General features: G+C 36.7%; 1 protein-coding gene across 2 annotated transcripts; it reads left to right on the forward strand.

Moving 5' to 3' along the window:
- The first annotated feature begins 1,555 nt into the window (after window positions 1–1,555).
- Window positions 1,556–10,664, forward strand: LOC139984093 (uncharacterized). 2 transcript variants are annotated; one of them, XM_071997800.1, is made up of 7 exons: window positions 1,556–2,171; window positions 3,300–3,408; window positions 3,642–3,786; window positions 4,315–4,513; window positions 4,878–8,090; window positions 8,556–8,672; window positions 9,278–10,664. In XM_071997800.1, exons 5-7 carry the CDS (start codon window positions 5,324–5,326, stop codon window positions 9,316–9,318), a joined length of 2,925 nt encoding a protein of 974 aa, XP_071853901.1. In that variant the 5' UTR covers window positions 1,556–2,171; window positions 3,300–3,408; window positions 3,642–3,786; window positions 4,315–4,513; window positions 4,878–5,323; the 3' UTR covers window positions 9,319–10,664. The 2 variants fall into 2 exon arrangements, with proteins under 2 accessions (XP_071853901.1, XP_071853900.1); XM_071997799.1 differs by lacking the exon at window positions 1,556–2,171 and having other exon boundaries at window positions 3,136–3,408.
- The last annotated feature ends 780 nt before the right edge of the window (window positions 10,665–11,444 follow it).

Consider the following 11,444-nt stretch of genomic DNA (forward strand, 5'->3'; position numbering starts at 1 on the left):
TTTTAAATAAATAAATAAGAAATAACGATTTGAATTGTCTGGTGGAAGATTTTGATACATTGTCCTTATAGTTATTATTTTTCTCTTTCTAACCATGTAAAAATTGTCCCCATTCGACGTTTTCTTCTTGTAGAAATCTGGTTTTCAAATTCACCAGTTTCTCACCAAAAGTACCGTTTGTTCGAACGCTTCAATATGGTGATTGACGTAGTGCTTGCAGATAAGCAAAACAGGCGACTTGAAGTTAGCACTCCCAATTCCGCAGCAAATTAACTCACGTGTAAGCACATTGAATTGCCTCATATATATAACGTACATACTCGCGAACGTATATACTACGATGCTCAGTTGGTGTACTTGTATAACGTTACACATAGTACACTCTCACTCAAACCACAGTTCATTAACTGTTCTTCGAAATCGCTGAAATAAAATTCACGGATCAAATTAACAGTAAAAGGAAACTTATAAAGTATTCGTTAAACCGAAAGATGAAACTTGGCGGGATCGATGTCATCGCAGAACTGTCCGATTGTAAACGTTAGATAGCCTATACACGCGAACATTCTTCGCGCTGGAGCTGGATACCGCGATGTATAAACAACGAAGAGCCTGTTGTTAAAACTTATCTTGTGTTACACAAAGACCACGAAACCACCGATCTACTACATATATTGCGGCTTAAGGAGTTTTTTAAATCATATCTAATTTATAAGAAATTTCACCGGAAATTATTGAAGAAATTGATCGAATCGTTGTCAGAGCAGAATATAGCACTGAGAAGCTTAGGCTTCGCAGAACTGTCCGATTGTCAACCTTTGAGTACAGCCTACATGCGAACATTTTTTCGCGTTGGAGCTGGATAGCGCGATGTATAGCCTGAACAACTCAGAGTCTGCTGTTAAAATTTACCTTGTGTTACACAAAGACCACGGAACCACCGCTCAAGTACATGGCGGCTTAAGGAGTTTTTGAAAACATATCTAATTTTTAAGAAATTTCACCGGAAATTAAGGAAGAAATTTATCTGTATACAAACGCTGTTTTTGTTGTGATTACCGTATAGGTACTGTGCGGAGGGTGGGTTATGACGCAATCTGCTATGGCAGAGCTGACGTCACGTATTGTACTGTTCAAATCATATTTGAAATGTCTATCCATAACGATTAAAAAATCGTTTCTCTGTCAAACGCAACATTAGCGTTCTCATACTTTGACAACATGTTTGGAAAATTATTTACTATTTTTTAAGGTAACTTCTTTGGGCCACCAGACAATCCTTTTAAGTACTCTATCTTAAAAGGCATTTACAGTTGATTCCTGCAATATTCAGTATCCTTCACTTTTTCTAAATAAGATTATTACAATTGGTGAATCGATGACCATTCGAAATTTTTAAGAAGGATGTTTTCGATAAATGAAATGAAATGAAATATTTTCTTCAAAAGAACACCCGCGTTAATCGCACAACCTGCTCCCAGGGAACGCCGATATTTGGGTCAACTTCATAGCGCCTAGTGAAATGCCGCCCCCAGTTGATCTTTAAACGTTTTTGGTTCCTTGCTTTAGCAAAAGGAACCTATGCAGTCAGGTTGGCGTGTGTGTGTGTGTGTGCGTTTGTTTTTCTATCTGACCGAGGACTTGAACAAAAGAATTTCAGGTCCTCGGTTGTGATTTCTAAAGAATCACCAAGTCCTCGGAAGAATTCTATTGTATGGGGTATTGTTAAGGTTAGGGTACGTGGATTTGAACAATGGAAAATACAATGGGGTCCTCGGTTGGAATGAAACACAAACATGTGTGTGTGTGCGTGTGCGTTGGTAAATGGTGGAAATCGAGGTAATTCGTCCGTTTACACACCTTCCAATCGAGGTATCACCGACAATCGAGGAATACCTCGATTAGAAAAGTACTGGCGTGGCGCTATTTGTGATCCTTTAAATGCTAGGAAAGTGATTTTGGTTCAATTTGAAGTAGTACCTCGTTTGGCATCATGCCACCTTGTTTATATACATCTTTGTGTATACATGACTACGGCGCGATTTCACACAAAAATGTCAGTACCTCGATTACACGATGGACTGACGGCTGCGAGTCACTACATCGAATGGCGGGATCCCGCATGATTTCCTCGGTTTTGCGGTGGAAAACTGTCCCGTCGCAATACAGTGGTAAATATAAAATCACTTTTTTATTTAGTCAAAAATGTAATATGATCCTAATGTACCCGCTTGAATTCACTAATCGAAAAGCCATAGGGCCTAAGACTAGAGTTATGATTCGTGTTGACCATTGTCTAGGACTAAATGCTTAGGCCTATATATGTTGCTAGGCTATATATTTTAACAGCCATAACATAAGGTTAGGCTCTGCAATAACATGCAGTACTATTTTGATAAAATATAAGAGATAACAAGTGATCTCATCAGTGGTATCCTATGAACTAATGCATGTGGGCCTAAGTTTGTATGGTCCTTAAAGCAGCATTTTGCGTTGGGTCGCTTTTTTCCTCTTTTTTAACATGTGCATCGATTTTTTTACATGTATCAATCATAAAACAGCAATCTAAGATACCATCCAAGTTTCACCCTGCCAAGAGCGTTAATTAGCGAGTAATTAACGATTTATGTCGATAAATGAGAAGAGTGTCCTCGACAAATTTCACAGTTAAAATTAATCGCATACAATTCCGCCAAACCCACTAGTTTGAATTCAACCAATCAGAGATGCAGGTTTAGTTATGAGCCGTTGCTAAAAATAGATTCAAGACTTCGCGTTGGTTGTACCAGGGAGTTGTTATGCAACTCCCTGGTACAACTGCCATATAGACTGTACACAAATCAAGCGTGGTGTTAAATTACGTATCTGTCAATGACGTTCGTAGTGTTTAAATATTCATATTATGGGCGAGGTTTATTGGGTTCCCAACGGAAAATATCTTGGAGAACAACAAAGTTGAAAGTTGCAATTTTTTCGACTTTTATGCCACCATTTGAAGTAAAATATAAATAGATTAGCTAGTTATGTATGTCGTTATGGCAAAGTGGAATCAGTGAGGTTGAGAAAAATCATAGAAAAGGACGCAAAATGCTGCTTTAAAACCTATGTTGAAATAATTTAGCCCTTTCATTTTTTTTTTGCGCCTACGAGACTATTGTTACTTTGTTATTTATGCATTTACTTAACTTGCATTTAGGGGAATGCATTCAGCCAAATTTCTTTCTTTCTTTTAATATGATAACTTAACTCAATCGTTAATTGTTAACATTGTCTCGGTGACATTGTTTTGTTCTTGATAGATGGGGCGCAGAAAAAAACCTGATTATGCTGTAGCAGCTAGAGAATGGATTAATTCACATAATGAAGACCCACCTGGCTTTTACATTAAAGAAGTGTCACCCACGATTGGTGAGCATTACATGCATACATTTGTTAACCACAAATACATTAATTTAAGAGAATATGTATCTAGTTTGTAATATTTATTGTCCTTTAACTGCCTGCTGTCTAAACGTTTCTTTTTTATAAGTGTTTGTAGAAAAGTACACTGGGTCTACAATTGTATTACCCAGATAAAGAAGAACTATATGGACATAGGTGGAAGATGCATGTTGTATATTTACTTGTTCTACTTACTACAGGTAAAGGGCTGTTTGCAGACAAAAGCTTCTCAACAGGCGAATTTTTGGTGGAATACAAGGGGAAGTTGGAAGCAGCATCTAACTATGAAAATGTTGATGACCTGACATATGTTTACTATTTTGTTGATGGGAGGAAGGAGTTGTGGTAAGTAGGTCAAATGTCTTGTAATACCTCTTCTCATTCCACAGCAGCTTCTACTTGAATTGGATATGGTGTGTACTAAGCAGCATAAAAATGTGTTATAGTATCAGGACCAAAGTAAATTTCCTTTCATATTATTAAATAAATGTTGTAGTTCTTTGAATAAACTCAGTTTGTGTAGCATTCCCTTCCTCATACCACATCATCTTATCACCCAGTGCTGTAGGAATCAAGTCCTTTTGTTGTGGACTTGGACTCAGACCTGGGATGTCTTGCAGTCAGACTTGTCTCGGACTTCAGATCCCCTGGACTAGGTCTCAAGTCTGAGTCCAGATGTATTCCACATTCTGTATGTCAGTATAGTAGGAGTTAACACATATGGCCACATAGTGGACCTTCACTAATTGATTGTATTATTGTAAGTGAAGAACTATGTAAACGATTGTGGTGCCAACTGAAGTTGTAGGTTTCATCAGTAGAATAATTTGACTTATTATTACCAGTGCATTCACAACATTTACTTTTTTTCAGTGTTGATGCAACTTTGAACCATTGCTTAGGGAGATATGCAAATGATGCATGGAAGAGTCCCAATGCCAAAGTATTAAAGATTCTCATAGATGGCACTGCACACCTTGTTTTGGTAGCAAGGTGTGATATCCTTCCTGGTGATGAAATTCGATATGACTATGGTAGAAAAGATGCACCATGGAGACAAGTTAGACAACAGGTATGTAACTTGACATGCTACAATGACTAACACTGTATACTTAAACATCCTTCAAATTTACTCTTGTACATTACTCATTCTTTTCAAACATGTAGGAATGTTTCTTGAGGAGACTTTTCAAACAACAACAAAATTCCAAGTTTCCTGTTGAGTAGGATACTTCAGGTAAAAATGTTACAATTCATGTACATTGTAACATATTGCACATATATTGTGTGGCATGTACTTCATTTTGCAGATCATAGCCACAAAATGGATGGTTTTTTGTGCATGTCTTTGTGACATTCTTTAGTTTTATGTCTTTTTGAATTTCATGGAATATCTTAGCTTCTTAATTTAACTATACTCACTTTTTCTCCTACAGAGTTTAGGAGTTAATGAAACTGACAAATCTAGTTCATTAGGCTCTAATGGGGAACATACTGAGGAAAGTGATAGCACTGATAAAAATACTATTAGAAAACAAACTGCTACAGCAAGCAATTACCAAAAAGAAATACCTAGTACAACAAAACATGTGAAAATGAGAATGTAAGTTTCAAAAGAGATACTGAAGAAGTGGTCAATGAATTGTTACTTTCTCTTGACAACACTTTATTTGGTAAAGCTGCTAAGGAGGCAACCTCAGATACATCTAGTGCAACACATACTAACGGGGAAGCAAGTGAGAATGGAGCTCAGACAGATAAAGCTAACAAGGTGGTGCATTCAAACACATCTAGTTCCAGTAAGAATGAAGTTCAGACTGAAAATAACAAGCTGGCTTACTCAGACACATCTAGTACACCACATGTTCTTAAAGAAGCTAGTATGACTGAAGCTCAGACACACTCAGACATGCCCAGCTCAGCAGTTGCATCTAATAAGAAATCTAGTATAAATCAACCTGAGAGTGATAGTGCTAGCAGGCAGACACAACGAGACACAGGCAGTTCAACAATCACTACTTATAGGAAATCAATTCCTAATGAAGCTCAGAGCGATAAAGCTAAAAGTCAGACACAATCAGATACATATGTTTCGACAATAACAAGTAGTTGTGAAGCTATTATGAGTGAAGTTCAAACACAAAAAGCTAATACCCAGACACAATCAGAAACTTCTAGTTTTACAATTACTACCAATAGCGAAGCTAGTATAAATGAAATCCAGACTGATAATGCTAGTAGGCAGACACAGCCAGACGCAGACAGTTCAACAATTGCTACAAATAGTAAAGCTACAATGAGTGAAGTTCAGAAGGATAATGCTAAAAGGCAAACACAATTAGATGTATGTAGTTCCACAATTACAACTAGTTGTGAAGCAGGTATCAATGAAGTTCAGACACAATCAGAAACGTCCAGTTTAGCAATTAGTACTAATAGCAAAGCTAGTGTAAACGAAATCCAGACTGATAAAGCTACCAGGCAGACTCTTCATACTTCCTTTGCAGAAAGCAATGCTCAAGATAAAATTGTTGTAAAAGATATTTTCAGGTTTGAGTTTATTCCGGAGAGTCCTGTAAGGCAGGCTGCATCATCGATAATAGATATCAGTAACATTTCATCAACGTCCCGTGACTCAATTGACATTTCAAACAGCTCTCGATGGCTTCGTACCAAAACAAAAACTTGTACTTATGTTGAAACATCTAGTAGTGAAGACAGTGGCAGTGAATACAATGAATCAGACGATAGATACGAATCTGAGAGTGATTCCTCTGATACCTCTTATGTGATACCTGTCCAGAACAAAATTCCATCTTCTAAGCCTGTAAATCCATCACCGCAAGTCTTTTCTAACATTGTCTCATCAACTTCTAATTCAGGCAGTGAAGTCAATGAAGAAGGTAGTAAAGAGGAGCAAACTTTCTTTGTGAGGACAACTAATAATGAAGGTAGTAGGACGTGGGACAAAGTAGACTACTGCATCTTTTGTGAGGAGAGCAAGTCAAAACTATCCCAACATATTCAAACACAACACAAAAATGAATCTGAGGTCATTGATTGGATACAGACAAAAGACAACAAACTTAGGATACAAAAGTTGAAGAAAATGCGGAATATTGGGAATCATAGGCACAACTGTAAAGTTTTAAGAGAGGGCAAGGGGGAACTTATTGTAACATACAGGCCATCCCCATCAGGTTATCCTGCAAAGCCAAGTGACTATGGCCCATGTCCTAATTGCTATGCTTACCTAGTCAAAAGAGAAATGTGGAAACACAGATGCCCTGAAAAAGTACCACAAACTCAGAGGAGGAAAGTTATCCAGAGTAGTAATTTATTGCTACCTGCTACTGTGTCAACAGACATGTCACAGCATCTACAGCGGGTACTATCATCTATGAAATCAGATTCAGTTGCTAGATGTATTAAAAGTGATGCCCTTACTGTTGAAGTTGCAAGCAAAGAATGTTTTAAGCTTGGACATAATTCTGAACAACCTAGTTACATTAGAGAGAAACTTAGAGAACTGGGGAGACTAGTTTTACAGCTGAGAGAGACTTTTGGTGATGAAAATGCATCTTTGTTGGATTTTATAAACCCTGAAAAATTTCAACAAGTCCTCAAGTCGGTTAGGACTATGTGCGGATTTAGTGACAGCTCTCACACATACATCAATCCAAGTCTGGCCCTGAAAGTAGGTCATACTTTGAAAAAAGTTTCCACTGTTGTGAAAGGCCAGGCATTAGAAAGAGGTGATGACATATTGTTTCAAAGAGCCAGTGGTTTTCTTGATCTGTGTGGGATTCATTGGACTGAAGAAATATCAAGCCATGCTCTTCGTACACTTTATCAAAGGAAACGGAATAGTCCACAGCTTCTTCCGCTTACTTCTGATATTGTCTGTTTAGCCAACTATACCAAAAGTGTGGCAGCTAAACAATTGTCAATTTTGCAAAACAAAGGCTTGTGTAAACAAGATTTGCATTCAGCATGGGTCAAACTAGCTGAAGCAACCCTGACAAGGGTTATCACTTTTAACAGACGTAGACAGGGTGAGGCATCAAAACTGAAATTAGTTGACTACAAAAGCTGCTCAATAGGTGCCAAAGAAACAGCATTAGAAGAAACATTAACAACATTTGAGAAAACTCTATGCAAGTCTTTGAGCCGTGTGGAAATTGTAGGTAAAAGAGGCAACACAGTTCCTGTCATTCTTACAAGTGATATGAGAACACAGATTGACATGCTTGTAGCAACAAGAGATCAAGCAGGCGTAAGTGCTGACAATCCCTATGTCTTTGCCAGAACATGTTATGGGTCGCTGAGCTTCATTCGGGGGGCTGATTGCCTGAGAAAACTTTCTGAGACATCTGGAGCAGATAAGCCAGAAACATTAAGATCTACACGTTTACGCAAACACATTGCTACAGTTTCTCAAATTCTACATCTTGATGAGAATGAATTAGAAGTACTTGCAAAATTCATGGGTCATGATATCCGAACACATAGAGCCTACTATCGGTTGCCAGATGAAACAATGCAATTAGCCAAGATGACTAAGTTTCTGCTGAATCTAGAGAAGCCAGGTTCATTAACAGAAATGAAAGGAAAATCTTGGAAAGACATGCAAGTCAGTGCAAATGAAGGTAAGTTTTTCTTTTTTTAAATAATATATTGACAAAAGTTTCAATGTAAATTGCTTGAATATAGTTTATGTCTATTTAGGATGAGATATTAAATAAATGCAATCATAAATGTGATCAAACCATCTTGGTATCTATTTTGCCTTAATGTTCATTGTCAGAAGGTTTCAGACAGAAGGTTTCAGACATGTAAATCCAAACAGGATAAAGCTAGCACTAACAAAAATTTTAGTGGTATGCGAAACATGTATGTATTTTGTTGGATTAAGAATATTTTTTATCATGAAGCGATTATGTGTGGCATTGCGAGATCAGGTCTGATATCACTAATCAGTTGGTCATGTACTGATGCCAATGCACATTTCTATTCAGTTTGAACGTTTGGTAAAATCTAATTTGATGAAGCTGTATAGAATTGTATTTACAGTGACCAATCTCATAATGACTATGTGTTTTGTGATTTTATAGAAGTTGTAGAGGACCCTGGTGATGCTGATAGTAATGATGAATGTTCAGATGCAGATGTTGAGGATAATGCTGCAGCACAGGAACTACAGGAACCAGAAGCAATGCTAGAAGAAACTGGTGAGTGTTTCTATTTTATACAACACCTAATTATATTCCGGCCATTTGATTGGTCAATTGCTCGTCGATTGCATGCAAAATCCGCTCTATTGCACTCTATGAAACAGAACCATGGGTTATACTTTTTTGATAGCACTTTTTTCAATGGTAAGAGAGCAGAGAAACCTGTCTTTCCAATACAATCTGTTGCATGAGTGTATTTTACATCCAATTATATCCAAATTTAAAGGTGTTGTATAAAATAAATAATGCATGGTTTCCATTCGTGCAATAGTGCAAATATTTCATTCGTTGAAAGATGTAATTTGTTGCATTCAACTCGGCTGCGCCTCGTTGAATGGAACATTCCATATTTCAACTCATGAAATATTTGCACTATTGCACTCATAACCATTCATTATTTGTAGAACAATGAATACAAGTAAAGTCAATCTCATAACAAAGCAATATTCACATATGTAGTGTAGTGGGAATATGTAGTGGGAATGAAATGTTGTTAAAGGCAAGGTGATTACTTCCCCTTGTTTCCAATTAATCAATCATTTACACTTCTGATGGTTAGCATGTTAAAAATATTAATTTTAGAGATATGTTTGTGATTACAGATGATAATGCATCCAAGGTTCGCAGTACTACAAGCTCTTAAAATGTGCCACAAAAGACTACAAAGAGGAAAGCCTGGAGCACGGATGAAAGGGACGCCATAATGAAGCATTTTTCAGGGCTGATCTTACGGAACAAGCTTCCTGGCAAAACTGAGATTGAGAGGGTAATGGCAAAAGTGAAATCTCTTCATTCTAGGTCATGGAGGAACATTAAGGATTTCTGTAGAAATTGTATTGTCTCAAAATCAAGGAAGCTGCATTGAGAGTGGAATATTGTTTTCTGACATGCAGTAGTGCAGCAACACATCGATGTCTTAAATGCAAATTGATGCAATAAAAGAGAAAAAACACAACATTCAGCAAATACTTTCTATCCTGGAACTATGTTTATTTTCCTTCACAGTGTTCTTTGAGTTTAGATTCTTTTTACCTCTCATTTTTTAAGAAGTACCATTTGTTGTATAAGAAGCGTTTTTTAAAGTCACTTTTGGATTATTATGTTGTAGGGCAGTGACTTCGAAACTATTAACAAATCCAATCTCTATGTGTACTGTACTCATAGTCTTGTCATGTGCATGAGCTCAACTCTTTACTGTGAGTACACCCTGTTTAATTCTTTCCAAAGTTACTTCAACATGGTTTTAACTGGAGATCAGAACATTGCTACCAATTTAAAAAAAAACAAATCCTCAAAGTAATTTTCAATTGGCGTTAAAAATGATTTATATTCTTCTTTGAATCTTTGTAGAAACAGTTGAATATTTTGAACAAAATATTCTGATCTATTGATAATAGTTTATCACACCTGATGTTGTGTTCTTGCAGAACCTCAATCATTGTGTAGCGTATAGCATATGTTTGTCAGTTTCGAAGACTTAAACTTCTTTCTAGATCTATTTTGTGCATTATTCATGCAGGCTCAGTTATAACAGTGTTCATTCATATTTACTTCACATGTTGTCATTTGTTACATAAGTGGTGTATTTTAGCCTTCAAAAAAGAAGTATGTTTTTGTATAGATTGTAAAAGTATTAAGGAAGGTATATTTGATTTTGAGGAAACGTACAAGATTATCAGTAAGTATAAAGGGGCTTCTCAGTGACCAAGACCTGCCATGAAATATGTACTTTACTTGTCTGATAAAACAGATTCTTTTTAGTCACAATGTTCTACAAAGTTTGATATAAAGGGCTCCTTTTTCATCACCAAAACATAGCTAAAACTGGCAAGAAGGTATGGAACAGACTTGAAGAAGAAATGTTAGTGTTTATTCTAACCTACCTCTCATCACTTAATCTACTCTTTAATTAGTCTCCTTTTTATATTTTAACACCGTATACCACTTGTTTTATTGTTCATTTTAGAGAAAACATGTTTGTGTTTGAGTCACCTTTATGTTCGATCTTCTTTCTTTTCTATCGTAGTAAACACTAAAGCAAACTTCAAGGTTCAGTGGAGTACAACCAATACTTATCTGTCCCTCCCAAACATAATATATGGCAATACAATGTTTCATGGTATAAGAAATGCACTGATTCCTCGATTTGATGTTATGATAGGCTTGATAGCTAGTCAAGTGTATATGCTATTCAATAGTCAGTACTTCCTTGGATGGTATATGGACTTCTGAAGTTTCATCAATGAAAAATATTCCATGTTTCGGTTGTATTAGGAGTACATTGATTTCTATATTCATGAACCCAACTGAAGAGTTTTTTTCGATTGTCGGGTGAATTTCTCAAGTTTACACACTATTTAAATTATGACAGATACATATTGGTTAGCCGAAATAGTGTAAGCATTGAGTCGCATGTATATGGGTATATCTATTATATCATCCATTCGTGTATGCACCTCTGAACACAAATTGCTGTCGGACAAATTAGCCCCATGTCCGTTGACATAAGAAACACCTAGACTCCTCGATGTGGTATTGTGAACTCTATTGAAACGCACAGCATTGCCTCGATTGGTATGTGTACTTCTGAAGTTTACACATTTATGTTTACGTTAGATATGACAGAGGCATCATCTACTTGCCATCAGAGTGTAAAGGCCTACCTTGACGTTCATTCGGTTGATTCTCAATATGCAGTTATATCGCGCCAATATAACAATTATTGCCATAGAAGACATGCACTGATTCCTCGTTTTGATATTATGACCG

Source organism: Apostichopus japonicus, chromosome 17 (assembly GCF_037975245.1).
Source record: "Apostichopus japonicus isolate 1M-3 chromosome 17, ASM3797524v1, whole genome shotgun sequence".
Classification (NCBI taxonomy): Eukaryota; Metazoa; Echinodermata; class Holothuroidea; order Aspidochirotida; family Stichopodidae; genus Apostichopus; species Apostichopus japonicus.

Bases quoted from the DNA above. Each gene is read 5' to 3' on its own strand.
- LOC139984093 (XM_071997800.1), top strand. From the start codon at position 5,324: ATGACTGAAGCTCAGACACACTCAGACATGCCCAGCTCAGCAGTTGCA. The intron at 8,091-8,555 runs GTAAGTTTTTCT...GTGATTTTATAG, and splicing joins GCAAGTCAGTGCAAATGAAG to AAGTTGTAGAGGACCCTGGT. The intron at 8,673-9,277 runs GTGAGTGTTTCT...TTGTGATTACAG, and splicing joins AGCAATGCTAGAAGAAACTG to ATGATAATGCATCCAAGGTT.